Source organism: Ailuropoda melanoleuca, chromosome 1 (genome assembly GCF_002007445.2).
Source record: "Ailuropoda melanoleuca isolate Jingjing chromosome 1, ASM200744v2, whole genome shotgun sequence".
In the NCBI taxonomy this organism is placed as follows: Eukaryota; Metazoa; Chordata; class Mammalia; order Carnivora; family Ursidae; genus Ailuropoda; species Ailuropoda melanoleuca.
The window spans coordinates 211507204-211524871 of record NC_048218.1 but is presented as its reverse complement, the minus strand read 5'-3'; the positions used below and the strand labels follow the sequence as shown (position 1 = coordinate 211524871).

The 17668-nt window shown below is 54.2% G+C and overlaps 1 protein-coding gene across 1 annotated transcript in view; it reads left to right on the top strand.

Annotated features, from left to right (window-relative positions):
• Positions 1–17668, top strand: part of PTPRN2 (protein tyrosine phosphatase receptor type N2) — a 735412-nt gene that overhangs the window by 623975 nt on the left and 93769 nt on the right. Inside the window, exon 9 of the mRNA XM_034650176.1 lies at positions 1448–1660. Within this exon, the coding sequence (XP_034506067.1) occupies positions 1448–1660 (213 nt within the window). The remainder of the gene's footprint in view (positions 1–1447; positions 1661–17668) is intronic.

Below are 17668 nucleotides of genomic sequence, written 5' to 3'. Positions count from 1 at the left end.
TTTTTTTTTTTTTTTTTTTTTTTTTTTTTTTTTTTTTTTTTTTTTTTTTTTTTTTTTTTTTTTCCCACCCTCCGTCCCTCCCCTCTCTCCAGCCCCCTCCTCTCCTTCCCCGCCCTCCGTGAGCCTCCCGCCGTTTGCCAGCCTCGCCGTCCTCTTCGGAGCCGCGCATCCAGGCAAGAAAATCCGGCGTCTTTTCTCATTTAACCCGCGTTTCCATTAACTCAGTCCCGGCACCAGCTAATCCGCGGCACCGAAGGCAAAAAGAGGCTAATTAATGACCAGCTTTTCCAGTCAAGACCGGCGATAATTGCTTTGGTGGCCTTTATGATTACAAGATAAAAATGGCCCGGCCTGACATAAGAGGCCCTGTGTACACTCGGAGACAGGAGGGAATGAGGAGGTGGGAGGCTGGATACGGAGCAGAAAATTACTAATAGAAGAGACATAATGAATAGGCCGGCCAGGCATTCATGGGGAAAAAATCCATTTTGTTACCACGCGAAATTAGGTGGTGGAAAGGAGTTTGCTAATTGTTCTCATCTTGTAGCAACCGGGACCGAGGCGGGGGCGTGCGTCTCCATTCATTACGGGGTAATGGTGGAGGGCGTGCTGGCCGGAGCCGCGCGCGCCCGCGTCCTCTCCGTCCTCCCGGGGCGTTTTTAATTGTGGCTAGTACACCTACGAACGAAGCTAACGGGAGAGCACCGTGCACCTTTTGCACGTGGAGCCTGTGAAATGCACCCAAAGGATCCCCCCCCGCGCCCCAAAACAGTGAGAATCTGACGGTTTGTCTCCCATACTCTCCGCACCGCGGAGAAGTGAACTCATGGACAGTCGCGTTCCAAATGCCCTGAAGCTCCTTTCAAGGAAAAGCGCTGCGGTGCACGGCGGTGGGGAGTGTGTCCCGCGGGTCGGTGGGGATACCGAGGGAAGGTTCTACGGAGGCGGCCCTCCTGCAACGTCTCCAAGAATGTGGATGTGAAACTTAAGAACCTTTCCCGGTTGTGCTGCGTGCCGTGCCGTAGAGTTGTCTGACTTCTCTGCGCCGCGGGCCCCCGCCCCCCAAACCATGTGTGGTGCTGGGGATAGACTGCTGTGTTTTCCTCACACCTGTTTAGAAAGAATGTGCGCTTTTTCTTAAAGCAGCAAATCAGCCGTCCAAGACTTGACGTCGTGATGGTTAGAAAAAACGGTGGCCTTAAGGAAAACCAGTAATGCCTCTAAGTTCCCTTTTGGAAAACTTCCCAATCTGTATGTGCTAGTGAGAAATAACTTCCCTCCTTACTTGAGGGGTGGTGTTCTGGATGGCCTTCCCATGGCTGCTTCAGTGTCAACACAGTGCTGTGCCCTGTCACGTTTGCCCTGAGTGGGAGAAGGGTGGTTTCTAGGGGGTCAGGAGGTCATAACTGGTTAGGTGCTAACGTTCCGCTTCTCTCCTGTTCTGTAGAAAAGCAAACTCAAGCTCCTGCCACACGGAGCAGAGCAAGAGGACTCGACCCCATTCATCGTGCTGACCCTGGTCTCTGTCGTGGCCATGGTCGGGGTCCTCCTGGCCTCCGGTGTCATCTACTGTCTGCGCCACACCTCCCCCTCCAGGCTGCAGGAGAAGCTCTCGGGCCTGGGGGACCACCCCGGCCCAGATGCCACCGCCGCCTACCAGGTAGGGTTCTGATGGGTTCTGTTCACCGGTGCACTGTCCGTGGCCCCTCCCAGTCCCCAGCGCTTCACGTAGTCGTAGTTGGGGTTTGAAAGTGCTCATCAGCATTCACGTAAATACCTCGGAATCACAGTTTTACTGCTCTGTATTAATCCTACTCTGTTCTCTGGGAGTCTCACTTAGCTGTGAAACTGTGAAAGCAGGTTGCTCATTAGAAATGTGGAAAAAGTACAAAACATGAATTATGTATTATCTGTTATCTTTCTTACTTTGGCCACTATTAATGAAAAATGCCAGAGTTGCAAGATAAATTGGTTGTGTAGACGTTTGAAGATGTCTCTTAAATCATCGACTTCCTCCGGGTCTTCTATGAAAAGATCCTTTGACCTGATCCATCGCCACCCCCTGCTAGCATTTGGATGAAGTGAAATCTAATGCTGATAAGTGTGGAAGTAAGCCAAGGGCGTCTCCATGGGAGCGATGGTGGCGGCCGGGTGCTAGAAGGCCATTCCAGACACACCTGGAGACAAGTCAGAAGCCAATGAGAATGTGAGGCAGGCAGATGCAGACCGAACAGGACAGTAAGAGATGCACAGGGTTTCTGGACACTCTAGCACGCACTTTATACTTCATGACGTCCTGCAGTGAGAATGAGCCTTCAGGTCCAACAGCAGGGCCAACCCATAGCAGAGACAATTCAGGGCACAGCCCTCAGTGTCATTCCCACTTGGGAAGGTAAAATACTTAATCATCATTTTAGAAATTCAATCAATATATATTTGTGACATATTTTCTCCCATTGGACTAGATTCTTTGTTTCCTCTACTCACATGATTATGATGTGTCATAGGTCTGTCTTGTAAATAATGCATCATATTTTATAATAATATAGAAGTTGAATATTCAGTCATCACCATTGTATGGGTGAGGGGGGCTCTCAAGGTCTTTCTAGAACCACCCTCCCTCCAAACTCTCCTGTGAGGTGCTCTCCAGGAGCTTGTCTGAGCTAGCTGCTTCTGCTCTAAGGGCCACCCTGACACTGGCCCACAGAAGGAGCTGGGATGAATTTAGAAAATCACTATGCTTAAAAGAGACCAAGAGATAGCTTCCCCCCCCCATTCGAAAATTCTTGGTATTGTCACTGAAGAGAGAAAAGCGCTGGTTTTCTGGAGGAGGTCACGAGGCTGGTCAGTATGCTTTTCTCTTATAAAGAAATGGCACCTTCAAATGTGTGGGACATGGCATTTCAGCCCCAGTGCACGGCTCTGCTTCCAAGCAAAAGAAAAATCACGTTTGAAGAAGCAGCCCAGAAAAAAAATGTCACATAAACTAGTAAGAATTTATCCAGAAATTCTATTGAGCAAGACCATCGGTGTAGGATGCTGGGGCTCCTGGGCCATGTGTGTGCCGGGACATAAATAAATTATCACACCGGTTCTGTTCTGCGTGCAGGAGACGGGGGATCACACGGGGGTGGATTTTTAGAAAGCATCGCACCCTTTGGTACACTTTGAAATTCAAATATAAAATATTGATAGAATGGAAAGGTTGGGTTTGCATGCAGAAATGACTCAGTTTGGCAAAAATGCAGGTTGAAATCGCACACTTAGAACAGAGTTTGTGATAATTAACAGAAAAAAATCTTCCCAGTGACAGCTCTAATTAATAGTATCTGTAATTAAAATCATGCCCTTCCAGCAGGAAAATTGTTTGAATTTCTTGGAGTGACCTTTCTGCTGTTCCTCCTGGGGGCATGGTGGTTAAGTTGATATTGATTTTATAATGAGCTCTGGTTTGTTTAATAAGAATCTGTAATCCAGACAATAAATGAAATGTGTGCTTTTCTTCAATCCAGATTAATAAAAGTAGGGGAAAGCACAGAAAAAAACTTTTCCTTTAAAAATATGATCTAAGAAAATTTGGAGATAAAATTATTATAAAGGTTTTCTGATGGGCTTAGTTTTGAGATCACTGTGAGACAGCTTTTGGGAACTACTGTGATTAAATGCAGACGTTTGACCCAAAGTGGACGGTCCACTGGGGAGAAGCTGCTGGTACTTGAGCCGGTCGTCTCGATTTGTGGCTTGCAGAGCGGGGCTCAGCCACCGGCAATGGGATTTCAGGACTGTTACCGCCAGATTTCGCTGAGTCACGTATGAAGGGCTGTTAGAAGTGTGCCTACAAATAGAGGATGTTTACATTGGTAAGTGAGGCAGGTGTTAACTCAGGAGTGGGCACGGTAGACGTGGCTTTTCCAGTGCTGCCACTGGGACCCCCTTCAAGCCGCAAGTCTGTCTGAGATGCTGTTTAAAGTATTGCAAACATAGAAACAGCGTCAGGGGCAGGTGCCTTGATGCCGTATTTATTTTCAAACCTTTGAACTTCTGCCCTCTGCTAATCCCATAATACACGTGAAGCTCGGATAAGCCTCGTCCCGATTCCCAACGCTGGGTGACGAGGAAAATGGAGCGATTTAATATCAGTCCTTATCTCATACTCAATCATGTTCATAAACTTTCCGAAAGAGACGAAGGTTATTGTGTGTGGAGGTTACAAGCAGCTGCCCGGGAATGAGGAGCGGTCGGCGGCGAAGGAGTGAGTTTTACTTATGTCAGAACGTGAACTTACCCTTGAAATGGAGGAACTGAGTGTTCTTAGCAGAACACGAGGACCCTTCGGGTCAGCCGTGAAGAAGGGGACTCGGGGCTGGTGCTCCCGGAGAGGTGCCAGCGGCCTCTTCCCAGAGAGCCAGAAAGGAGGACCGTCTGTGCCCAGGTAAACAGCAGGGCCCTGGCCTGATTGCAGGGGAGCTCGGGGGTGGGCGCCCCAGGCCGCCGGCCCTTTGTAAAGCCCTGGCCCACGTCTGCCCCCACAAGGCACACCTTCTAGGGTTTGCCCTCCCAGGCCCCTGACGGCCGGTGCAGAGCCCCACGAGCTCATATTCATGGTCTGCGGCTTTGGGTTAGTTACCGTGCACTCGTGGAGTGTTCCAGAATAATCAGTGGGCTTGTCTTAAAATTGTTTCAAATAGTGCGTAGTTTAGGGTATTAGGTCCCAGTGCAAACATGTTTAAACCTTTTTCTCTTCTTCCTCGGAATAGAACTATTCATAGAGTCAGCATCTTGAAGCTGAGTTCACACGTGTGTGTGTGTGTGTGTGTGTGTGTGTGTGTGTGTGTGTGTGTGAGATATTTTTGTTGGCTTTACCTATTGGAAAATCAAATATTTCTTGGTAGACTCGTACACGTTAGCAAAGTTTAATTTCCTCAAACTTGAAAGAACTGGGTGTATTAACTTTCAGAATAACTGAAATCCATTTTGAAGGGCCAGGTTTTTTAATGGCCACCAAACGTTTCCCCAGTGCTTTACTAAACGTTATTTTTTTCTTCTAAATCTATAAAACATAACGTATTTGGATTAAATCTGTACTTAATTATCTAAAAAGATAATTTCTTTACTTTTATTCTTTTTTCTCCCCCAAATTGGCATGTCAGTACCTAATATGATGTCATGTGTGCACGTGTGCCCACGTCTGCCTGCTTGCCACTGGTGCATGTGGGTGAGTGTGCAAGGAGGCGTGATGCTCGTACCCAGCCCAGGACGGGCATCTCCTCGCACGGAAGTCCTCTTTCTGCAGAAGGCCGTCGGGTGAAACTGCAGGAGGAAGTGATTAGATGATTAGGACACATCCCCTCCTCTCTCTCCCTGAGTCTTTTTGAATGTCGCGTCCGTTTCCCTGAGGCTTTGATCACCTTGGAGCAGGAGTTCAGCGCTCGGCTGGCCCACGCCGCCGTCCCCACACGAGGGCACAGACTGCTGCGGAATTTCCAGCAAGCCTCTTTTGATGGTTCATTTCACCATACCCAGCACGCTTCCCTATCGCTGGGAGGCCTTTGCAACCAGACCCAGAAGACAGCACGCATCTGGGCGCGGTGGGCATCCCACTGGCGGGCCATGAGCGAGCAACCGCACGCGAGGTGCGTGGTGGCCGCTGCATGGGGTGGTCCCTTCAGTCCGGCTGAGGGGCTGGTGGCCCGAATGCAGCCCAACTCCTCCCCCCGGGAAAAGGGAGAGCCAGCCCTTCACCGAGGAGGGTGCATGTCCCAAGCTGGCTTCCTCTCCTGGGCCTTGAATTAAGGGACAATTCTTTTTCTAAGTCGGTTTAATCTTTTGTAATTAGTACCATCACTACTTAGAGAAGCGTTTGCCAATTTAGGTAAAAACAGGGAGTCTCCTGCGGTTTGCCTGACCCCACCACAAGCTCCTAAATAGCCCATTTCTGACAGCGATGTACCTACGAGTCAGAAAGAATGGCCTTTCTTTGCTTTACTTAGTTTAAATGTTCAGGTCAAAATAACTTTTTTGTAACTTCCCAAGGAGCAAAATCTATCCTGCCTCAAAAACGAAAGAGTGCCCTCAAATATTATTAAAGAACTTACGTTTTTATCCTAACCCAGTGAAACCTGAGAATGGGGATTTTGCTAATTTTACCTTTGCAAGAAGTCATGGTTAGCACCTCCGTCTGTAGGGAGAATTCCGGACACTGAGCTGATGTTTCATCTGGTCAAGGGGAAGCCAGGCCCCTGACGGTGAGGCCTGGTCCTGGGGCCCGCGCACGGCGATCCCAGGAAGATGCCCAGCTTCCCTGTAAACTGAGTAATTGCTCTGCTGTCGGTGGAAGGTGCCAAGCACCCCGCTTCTCCCCACGGTTGTGTGATAACCAAACGAAAACGTGCAGACTTTTCCCTTACATTTCAAGAACGTGTGTGTTTGCGTGTGCGTTCAGTTTCAAGTGATCAATATTAGGGCCAACGAGCTCCGTTGAATCTTCTGGTTTCCTTCCCACCCTGGGTCTGAATGTTGCTCTGTAAGGCGTGAATTTGTAGTGCATTTTTCTCATAAATCTTAAATTTTCAAGTCGCAGTTTCCAAAAGTCGCGGCTGCGTGCCCATTCTCCAGTTTCTGTGCAACGCGTCTCCTCCAAAATAGCTCCTGAGATTTGGAAATAAGTCTAGAGGAGGCGGAAGGCTGGAAAGATTGCCAAAAACATATCCAAACACAAAACTGAGACATGTCGCTGTCCTAATATAGCAAGCCATCTCCCTTGATCAAACGATAATAATTAGATCAGACTTAATTGAAAATAACAGACTGCTCAGTGAGCTATCTGGAAGACAAAGGCTCGGGACGGCTGGTGCGAGGAGTCCCAGGGCCTGGATGCTGTGTCTTCTCTCCGTGACTGTGTGGCTGGGCTCTGTTGTATGTTTGTGGCCTGTGAGCAGATCTGGATTTTACTGGAATAACTGTCTCTTAAGGAAAGACGGGCGAGGCGAGCGGAGGGAGCACCAGTGTCACCTCTGCCGTGTCAGGTGACTTACCCCAGCATGGGTCGCGGTGTCTGTCCATCAGGGCCAGTGCAGGAGAACACACCTCGGAGGCTTTGAGGGGAGAGCGCCCATCCTCAAGGGGCTGCGGAGGGAGGGCCCGGCTCGGGGCGGGGGGCTGACGAAGGTGCGTGATTTAATCTGCTTTATCGCAGTTTCTGTCGCAGAGTGTGCTTCCGTATCATGGAGGCCGGGGAGCTCCTCCAAGGGCACCCTGAGCACTCAGGAGGCTCCCCGAGGCCTGTCCTGCAGCTCCCAGCCGTCCCCCCTCAGTCACCCACCAGGGCCCAGGGAGGGGCTCTGCAAGCCTCAGCGGACCCCCAGCTCACCCTGTACGGTCACGTGGGGACAGTAAGCATCAGAGCAGCTGTGACTTGTCCCGGGTCCCACTGGGGGCAGGGGGCAGGGCGGAATTAGGGCGATTTACAGCCTTTAGGCCCCAGGAGGGTGTTCTTCCCACTCGGTGGGGTAAGTCAGGGGGCCAGGGAGCCCTTGCCCGTGGGACGGGGCAGAACTTCTTAGAGCCCCAGACCCGATGGTGCCCCCCGCCTTTCTCTTCATGATTTGAGGCACCATGCGGCCATCAGGAATGGTCGAATTCCCTTCTCTGCTCAGTGTCTGACTTCTTACAGACAAGGAGTTTGCCATAAAACCACAGGAAGCATTAGTAAGCAACACGAGACCGCAAGTGATGACACTGAGGGAGAATGCCACGACGGGCTCACCACGGATGGGCCAGGGTCCCCTCACTGGAGTGAGCGGCTCAGCAAGGTCAGGCCTGGAGAGCAGGAAAGGACAGGAGAGGACTTCCTTCGTGTGCATGGTGGAGGCAGGGACCGTGTGGAAGGGGCTGATGCCGGCCCCAGGCAGGGCCCCGGGCCAAGAGCTCCAGCTGGGGACCAGGTCTGTGCTCCCCGGGCAGCTCCCCTGTGCTGAGGGCAGCCCTCTGCAGGAGCCGCGGACACACCTGTCCTCCAGCTCCTTTTGCTCGTGGTCCACTTCTCGGTTGAAACGTTTCTTTCCCAATATTTACACTCATGGGAAAAAGAGACCCTGATAACCTCCATTCCTTCCGGGCCTTGTGCCTCATGGCGCCCCACCCGCAAAATGGGATGGAAGGAGCTGTATGCTCTTCACTGGGCCGCTGAAGGTCAGAGAAGGTCATGGAAGTGTGACTGCGTCCGAGTACTACGTTCTGTGTGGGGACGGTGGGTGCTGGTGGGGAGGGAACCGTCGCCTCGCCTGGTTCCGATGCCACCCGCCCGTTCCCGGTGTGTAGCTAGTACGTGGTCTCGTTCGTGCAGCCGCCCCCTCTCCTCCAGGCCCCGATTCAGAGAGGTGAGCACACCTTCTGCAGGAAAACCGAGGACAGATGACCTGTAAGGAAAGCGTGTACGTCCAGGGAAATCCAGACTTGTGTAAAGTTCAGCATGTGCTGAGGAGGGCGGTTAGTGGGGGCGCAGGTGCGAAGAGAAAGTTCTGCTGGCTTCTGTGAGGTGCTGCTTCCTCCCGCATCTTTCCAGGGCCAGCGAGCAGCAAAGGCACCCTCACAGACGAGTGAGGTGGACGCGGGTGCGAACCAGGGCCCGCCTTGCGCCCCACACGCCAGCCTGGGGCACTCGGTGTCGGGGCGCCATCCTGCCCTCCGATCCTCAGAGGGGACGCTGAGCTGCTCGGAATAAGGGGGTGCCAGCAGGAGAAGCTTACCGGAGCAGAACGGACGTCACAGGGACTGAGACAGAAAGGCCGGAGGAGGGAAGGCCCTCAGAGGGCAGGCGCAGGAGCGTGAAGGACAGCGGACCGGAGCGCGTGCTTGCAGCTCTGAGAGGCTCTGTGCTGCTTCCCCAGCTCCCTGATGGCACAGACAGCATCTGTGAGTGCGGCAGAGAGGCCTGGGGTGGCCCTGCGACATCCGGCTCTCCACGTGTGCGAGTGACACACCCACCACTGCCTGGAGTCTGTCTCGAGGTCGGCCTCGTGCACGGCGGCACTGAGCGGGGTCCAGCAGACACGCCTGGGGTGCCTGTGCTGGGAGGCTCGTGCTGGCCCGAGGAGACCCTCCACTCCGACTCAGGCCCTCGGGGGGCCTTGGGGAGCATACCCCGGGCTGAGTGGCATGATCCACCCTTCTGCACACACCGGCGTGGAAGAGGGTGAGGTAGGACACGAGGCGGTGGTGGGGAAGGACAGCGTGAGCCCTCAGAGGCTCACAGGAAGTGTTTACGAGCAGGGAGAGCTTTGCGAAGAGCAAATGCACGCTCAGGCCCAGGAGACTCAGGCAGATGACGGCCGTCTCCAAGTGTCAAAAGAGGAACATTCAAGATCATGAGAGGAAGACCCACTTGGACAGGAGAACCCCCCCCCGGAGGCGTGAGTCCCACTGGTTCGTCCGGCTGTCCTGCCCAGGGACAGCATCACTCTCCTCCAAGGCCCGAGGCCCCCTGCTCCCCTCCTCCCAGCCTGGCGGGCAGGCGCCCACATGCGGATTCCGTGTCAGCATGTGTGTCACCCTGAGGAGAGGAGCTGCCCAGGGCCTGGGAGAGGCTGGATGGCCGAACTTAGAAGTGGCCCAGTAGGTCTCTTTCCAGAAAGCTAATTTCTTCTAATGAAAGAATCACATTTTCTGTAACAATAGGGATGGCCAAGACCTTTATTCCACCACGGAGCTTACACATAGGACCAGTTTACACTGGTGTGGAGCCTGTCCTTGAGACAAGCAGTGCCGTGATGGTCTGCAGGGAGCCTGGAGTGGCCCAGGAGGGCTTCCTGGAGGAGGTAAGCAAGAGATGAGCTCAGGACGTGATGTGGTCTGTGCCACATCACAGTTATTTCTTAGGGAGGGAACAGTAAGGACTTTCCTCTTACGTCAGAGAAGCTACATGATTGGGTTTCTCTTCTCCACCTAATTAGTCGTCTTAAACTTTGTTCCTCGAAACGTTTCCGTCTCCATCAGGGTTCTCTGCTTTGGGAGGATTGCCGATAATTAAAAATGGACTCTGGGTAGGTCGTTTCTCTATGAGCAAGTACAAGATGTTCACGAAAATGGTCTCCAGTAAGGGAGGTGACTTGTGAGAAATATTCACTCTGGATTTTCGAATAAACAGCCGGGATGTGACGGTGCTCAGGCCACAACATTGGTCGATGTCGATCTGCTGGGGTCAATCCCGCGGACCTGGCTGCCGCGGCTGGCATCTGCTTCCTCCCGAGGCTGCGCTGGTCGAAGAGGACCCCCTTGCCCGACAGGAGGAGCGCGGTCCCAGGCACACGCGTGGCTGCGCGCAGGGCCTCCAGACAAGCCCCTCGACGAGTTTGCGCAAGGACGCCGGGAAGTCCGGACACGCGCACGCGGGGTGCTGCTCTGAGGTCTGCCTTTCTTAAAGGGAATTTAACAATTCTTATATTCAGAATTTAAAAATAAAGCAACCAGCAAAGCTCCGTGTCTGGGTATGTGTTTGTGTGTGTCTATGATTATTTGGACACAGGAAAAGGAAGAGGCAGGGACCCTTCTATTAGCAAGTAAGGCCAAATGCCTTAAACCGCGTGATTCCATACGGTGTTTGGAGAGTGTGGACACGACGTACAGCTTTAAACTTGGACTGACTCTGTGGCGTGCGACCGAAATCAGCTGAGGGAGTCTGGGTGATAAATGCTCAGATTGCTAACTGACAGGAAGTCAGCACCCATATCAGCTGGACTTAAATTCTCTACTTAAAGTTAAAAGTCTGGATTTGTTCCGTAAGGAAGCATTTTATCACTTTCATTTTTTGTGACGACAACATAGCAGAATAACCAAAAAGGAGTATTCCTAGAATCGCACCTTTCATAAATCCAGACAGAAACCAAGAGTGGGGGAAATAAAATACAGATTTGTTTGTAAAAGCGGATGGTCAGAAGGGACGTTCCACGGTCTTCGCGTTTCGGGACTGACTCCCCCACCCTGGGGCTTCCTGTCCTCTGCCACATTCAAGGAGATTGAAAATCCTGAGTTTGGTGGCCCCAAACTTTGAAATTGAAACATGAGGGGAAACCAGGACAAAACCTCAGATTGTCCTCTTGGCTGCTTTGAGCTGTTGCTTTTCTGGCCCTGGATGGTGGCCTCCCTGCTCCTGTGTGCAGGGGTTTCCTGGGCACGTCGTGAGTCTGCAGATCTCCAACGGACTCCAAGCCCGGCAGCAAAGCAGAGCGCGGCTGGAAGCATCCCAAGTGCCTGGTGCCCCGGGCCCTCCCAGCGCCTCTCCTCCCACCAACCCCAGAGCTCACGTCCCACAGCCCTCGCCCGAGTCACAGGACGGCACCCTGGCTGGACTCATGCCAGGACCGTGGGAGGCACAGACTTCCTCCGAAGGTCAGCACCTGTGCCCTTCCTGAACACGACAGGCTCTCAGAAACTCTGACGGGGCCTCCGAGGCCAGAACCCCTCATCAGAGGAAGCGAAGCGGAGATGAAGCTCAGGTGGGAGGGGCTCGCTGTGGTCGCAGCCTGCAGCAGCAAAGCCTCCCAGCCCACTCTTGCGGCCTCGGGCCCGCTCGGATGCCATTCAGAGCAGCTTCAGATGGAATAATTGGGCCCCAGAACGATGTGCAGCCCCTGCGCGGGCAGGGAGAGGCAGCTGCGTGGGGGCCTGCCCCCGCCCCCGGCCCCCAGGCCCTGCCCTTTGGCTTAATTAGGCACCGCTGTAGAATGGAAGGACCTGAATACCTTTTGTGTCCCTGGCCGGCTCCTCACAGCCCCTGGAATATCCCCTGTGCTTTTCTGTCTCCGAACCTTTGTGCAGACCTCTCCCCTCACACTGAAAGCCCTCCCACTCGGCTTTATCCTTCCAGATCATTCCCATCTGTCGGCCTGCGCAGACGCACACCCTCACCGAGCCTTCCCGCCCAGCCCAGGACGGCCTGCGCTGCTCTCCACACCAGCACCCTTTCATCGGACCCTTTGTTTTCCCCTGACACTGCCCTTCGCGGCTGTGGCCCATCCCTAGCCGTCTATCTGGGCTTCCACTGCGGTGCCTTGAGACAGGCCTGGCCTGCTCCTTCCCGGCCGCGTCCTCCTGTGAATGTGAGGCGCACCCTGGTTTCCCGAAGTGCCAGGTCTGTATGAGAAACGCGCAGCACCCAGCAGGGGGTCTTCTGCTCAGGAGAAGGTCATCGATCCACTAAGACACAGACGCGCACGGGGTCAGGGGCGGGGGTCCCTGGTGCAGGCCCGCCTCCAGCGTGGTGCCCAAATGATGGTGGCAATGATGACCAATGATGACAATTCGTTACCTTTTGAGCAAGAGAAAAGTTAGGAAGGTGCCAGAAGTTTCTTGTAGAAAACAGTCTACCCCCCCTGGCCGCCCAGCGCACGTCAGGCCCAGGTCGCCCTAAGAGGCACACGATCAATTTCTGACGGACTTGGTGACTTTGACTCTTCTGAATTTGACCCGTACGTGTGGGGCCGCTCGAGACCGGCTCTGCTCATGGAGGTCGAGCCCACGAAGCTGGAGCTGTGAACTTGGAAGGCATCGCAGACTTCTCGGGAACGCTTTAACTTCATGGCGGGAGGGTCTTCGGCTGCCAGAGCCCCGCACGCTCGGGGCAGGTGTCTGTTGTCTGACCTGCCGCACAGATGCAGCCTAGCTGGGCTGCTCGGGGCTGCAACGGCTGCAGGCCCATCAGATGGCCTCATCTGTGTCCCAGTCGGCTCCGGGTTCCCGCGTGAGCCGTGCTTACGGAAGCCCACCTTACGTATGGGCTGTCGGAGAAAGACGTCTGTTGAAATGATGTGCTTCCTTCCTCTGGCTTGAGTCTGATGTTTATCAGGAGCAGAGCAAAGGGAGAAGGGGAGTGTGCCTTTGGTCTTAAAGGAGAGGCAGGCTCAAAGAAGACCGGGTGCAGCCCGTTGGGTTCCAGGCACATCACACGTGTGTGGACAAAGCCGGGCGTACTCACACGTGGCCTTTGCAGCCTCACCTGTCGGAGCGGGCCACCTGCAGGTGTCGTGAGACTGTAGGAAGCCTCCGAACTTGGCAACACTCTTGAGCTGTCCCCGGGTGCTAGACGGGCCCCGGGTGGGAGGATGCAGCCTTGCCCTCTCTGCGGTGGGACTTGATTCTGGCAGCGGTTCTGCCCGGGCGGCTGGACGCTGAGGGTGTGCCCTGGCGAGCAGAATTTCTGCAGCCACCCCTCTGTGTTCGACACCCAGGGAGATAGAAAGCAGATGAAAAAGACTTCTGTCCTCAAGTTCCGGAGGCGAGACGTAGTTCACATCCTGATAACTCGAGGACAACACAGGATGGGCATTCCTTAGGGCCCAGCCTTGGGGTCGCACCAGCATGCGCGGCAGGGGACAGAGGGATGGATGATTGCCCTGCCTCCCGGGCTGGGGGCAGAGAGCCTTCCAGATTCAGACGACTGTGGAAAAGTATTTTCGCTTCTATAAGTTATAATGTGTCTTTGAGTTTTGTTTTGAGAAAACATCTTGCAAAATGGGATAAAATTACTCAATATTCCTTGGCAAACACTGTTTATCATAGAGCTGTTTTGGTTAGTGTACGAATGCTGTGGAACCTAGCACTTAAAATAACGCAGCTGCACATTGGTCGAGAGGAGTGTGGTTTGCGGCCCAAGGAGATAGGAGGGCGGCAGTGGTGGGGTTGGAGACGCTGCCAGCGCTCCGGGGAGCGGCTGGAGTAGGCAACTATCCTGCCAAGTTCTGGAGCCCGGTTTGGGACTCGCCCTGGAGAGACGTCTCTCCGTGCGGCATGCGTGTGTTGTCCGGCAGTCGAAGTCACTGGGAAGTCCAGTGGAGGTGGTGAGGCGGCGTCCCAAGACACGGCGCAGAGGCCACGTGTCAGAAGCCTGGTCACGTGGAATGAGCTGTGACCTGGGCCCTCCATTCAGGGAGCTGGTGTGGCTGTGGCCTAGATAAGGGATGGGGAGGGACCGCCCAGGGTCCCTCCAATGGCTCTGACGCAGTGGGAGGAGAAGGGAGGATTCTGTTTGTCTCCCAGAATTGGCTGTGGCCCTGTGTTCCCCCAGTGTCCCCTTGTGTGTCACCAGTGTCCCCTGTGTGTCCCCCAGTGTACCCTAGTGACCCCCCGGTGTCCCCTGGTGTCCCCTAGTGCCCCTCTGGCATCCCTGGTGTCCCCCCAGTGTCCCCCAGTGTCTGCCAGTGCCCCCCGGTGTCCCTTGTGTCCCATGTACCTCCCGGTGTCCCCCCAGGATCCCCCCTGGTGTCCCCCTGGCATCCCCCCATGTCCCCCCCCAGTATACCGCTGGTGCCCCCCAGCGTCACCCCAGTGCTCCCCTGGTGTCCCCCCGGTGTCCCCCCAGCGCCCCAGTGTCCCTTCCCAGTGTCCTCCCGGTGTCCCCTTTGTGCCCTCCCAGTGCCCCCCGGTGCCCCCCAGCGTCACTGCAGTACCCCCCCAAGTCCCCTGCTGTCCCCCCAGTGTCCTGTGATGTTGGGGAGAGCCCGTCCAGCACACAGCAAGCTCGGTGCTCGTTTTTCTCCCACAGCAGTCCTACTCAGATGTGCTATTTTTGGTGAGAATATTTATGTAAAATAGCTCCCGTAAGCCACATCAAGAGCTCCTGTCTCCACTCCAGCCTCGTCAGCCGCCATGTACAGCGGTCCCTCCTAGGCCATACGCACTTCTGCCGTGAAATAACCTGCCTTAATAAACCCGCTGTGGGCGGGAGAGGTGATCAGACGCGACGTTGTCTTTTATATGCCTTTTTTTTTAATGTGACGTTGGAGCCACCTTGACAATCTGGGATATTTTCTCCCATGCTTTTCCCCCACACGTACTTTCTAAACATTTCACTTAGTCCTAATCCTATTGAATGATAATTTTATGTATTTTAAACACCCCTTGTTTTGGTGTTCCTTATTACAAAATCCTACATGCTTAATTTAGAAAAAAAAAAAAACGAGCGGAGCAAAACAGAACAGAAAAGACAACCGCCTGTTTTCCCTGCCGCGGCTGGAGCCTCCGGTGGACTCTCCGGGTGCCCTTCTGGGTTGCCCCCCCCCGTGTTTGCTTCTGCAGCGGGGTGTCCATGGTAAAGACCTCCCTGCGCTGCGAGCCCCCGGCCTCCGCGTTCAGCAGGCAGCTCGCAGCCGCCCCGTCCACCGGCCGTCCCGGCGAGGCCGCCTTGTGGGCGCTTTGTGTGCCATTGTTTGCGCTCTATTTGTGGGGTTCTGCAGTGCCCTGTGAGCTGGGGACGGGGTCCCTCCCCAGAGAGGGCCAGCTCCTTTCAGCGTGCTCGCTCCGTGTTTTATGCAGCCTGGAGAGTAATTGGCCTTGCTCCCTCCCCGCACACCCTAATGAGCCGCGCCTCTGCCCCACGCTTTGTGCCTTCCTCTTCAGTTCTGCCCCGTTACCACAAATGACGCTCTCCAAGTAACCCCGCAACTCCAGCCGCCCTTTGTGGACACACTCAGGCAGCGCGCGGCTTTGTTCCGATTGTTCCTTGAAAGGTACAAAGCGGTTTTTCTTAAGCCTTTGTCGTCTTGGTCTTTCTTTTGGCAGAATTTGGGAATGACAGGTCTTTTCTCTCAGAGCGATTCCCACTCTCTGCAATTTTCCCCCATCAGATAAAGATTTGAGAAGTGAGACATTTGCATTATTATGTGTGTGGATGGATTTCTGCCCCCAGAATCCTATTCAACTTATTTTTTGCAAATTGTGTTACAAAGAAGTATGAAATACTCAGGCTCTGCAGAGATGCCCCAGGGCCTCAAGTGTCACAGAGGGCAGGAGGCTTTATGGGAGGTGACGGCTGTGGGGTCGAGACGCGCATGCACTCCTGTTCCCTGAGAACGTGGAGCTCTCTGGGCTGACCCTGCTCAGAGGGGTCCTGCCCCGAGGCCCGGGGGTGCGGGCCAGTGGGGGCCCGCGAGCGGTGGGCGCTGGAGGGAGCCCCACGCCACACAGAGGCTGAGACTTTGCATTTCCCTGGAGAGTTTGTGGACACCTGGGTGCGGGCACTCGTGTTTTTGCCTTTCCTGACAAACGAAGAACCTTTTGGGTATTTTAAATAGCGTGGCACAAGCTTCATGTGTCTACTGTGTGATCGGACCCTTAAATTTAGGGGCCTGAACACACAATTCTTTTCTTTTTTAGAAATCCCTTTACTCTGGTTGCTATGGAAAGGGTGGGGAGAGCGTTCCCTTGCTGACGACGGTGGTCCATCGTCACACTGGGTTCCACGTGGCCTGTGGTGCCGTGGTCCAGCAGGGGTGGCGTCCGGGCAGGGATCCTGGCCTGGTGTCCTGACTCCCTCTGCCAGTTGTGTAACCCCCTTTTCCCCCCGGGTGTGCGGGAGCCCTGCAGCCCGGTGGCTGGGACACGCCAGTGTGGCGCTCAGGGCCTTATCCACATCCGCTCCTAGAATCTGCCTCGCCAACTCCGCGCGGTCACAGAACGGAGACGCGGGGAGAGTCGAGCACCTCATCCCAGGTCATGCAGCTGGCAAGGGCCTGAGCGGGATTCAGACCACCCTGATCTGGGCCCGCGGTCCTTGCCTTCGGCCCTCTGGTCGGACGGGTCTCTATGTGGACTGGGATCTGTCTTGGGCCTGTGTTCACCACAGGTGGATTTCTCTTTCTGCCATGGGATTTCCCCTAAGACACTAGTGGTCTAGGATGCGTGCTTTTGACCGTGGACAGCTGCCGTGGGGAGGTCACCTGTGAAACCGTGTCATCTTCTCATTGTGCGTGCACCTTTTCCTCGGGAATATGAAATGATGTGCATCTGTTTTCCTCAAGAACTTTCTTCACACCTGGTGGTGGGGTGGGGGGCACACAGCTAAGAAGGGACAGAACAGAGAGGCAGAGGTGGGTTGATCTCTCCGGAAAGACCTGAAACCCATCTCCAGGGCTGGATGTCCTGGAAATGTAGAGCCTGGCGTCCCCAAAGTAAGTGACTTCCCTTTTTGCTATCTGGAAAGCAGATCTCTAATTCACACCTGCATTGGCGTTTTCTTCCGCATTGAATGAGAGAAGAAAAGCGATTTGGTGAAGCTCCCAGGGGAGTGACTCGTGAACCTGCAGTGAGCTCCCTCAGGGTCGGGAGAGGCACACAGCAGGTGTGCACAGGACGGAGCCCAGAGCAGGCGTGGATCTCTTGGGTGCTCAGGGCCTTCTGGCGGCATAAGTGGGCCAAGGGCGGCCGACTAGGGAGCGGTTGGAAGGGGATTATGCGACTGGCTGATTGACCCCACGTGTGGGTCTGTGACTAAAAGATCCAGTTGATGAGACCCCCCTTTCTTTTTCCTTCATAATTAACTGCCTCTTGGTCTGAATCCCATGAATCACAACACAGAGATGGGAATTGTCTTACACACTCGAGGTGGTCAAGCTGAATGCCATTTTCCTTAATGTGGTGCCACCCTCATCATAACTTAGAAATGAAAGTGGGGTTGAAATGGGTCTTAAACATGGTAAGAGTTTTAGTTTTTAATGAGGGGCTGGAAGGCACATCCTTTTCCAGCCAAGCGAAGATACATTTGGGGAAAGTCTCTGCGACGCTCAGGGCAGGACGTGCCGGGGTTCCCAAAGAGGTGCTGGCCTCGAGGGCGAGGGGTCATGATTTTACCGGGCGCGTTCCCTCGTGGTGAACACCCCCGAGGGGCCTGCATCTCCTT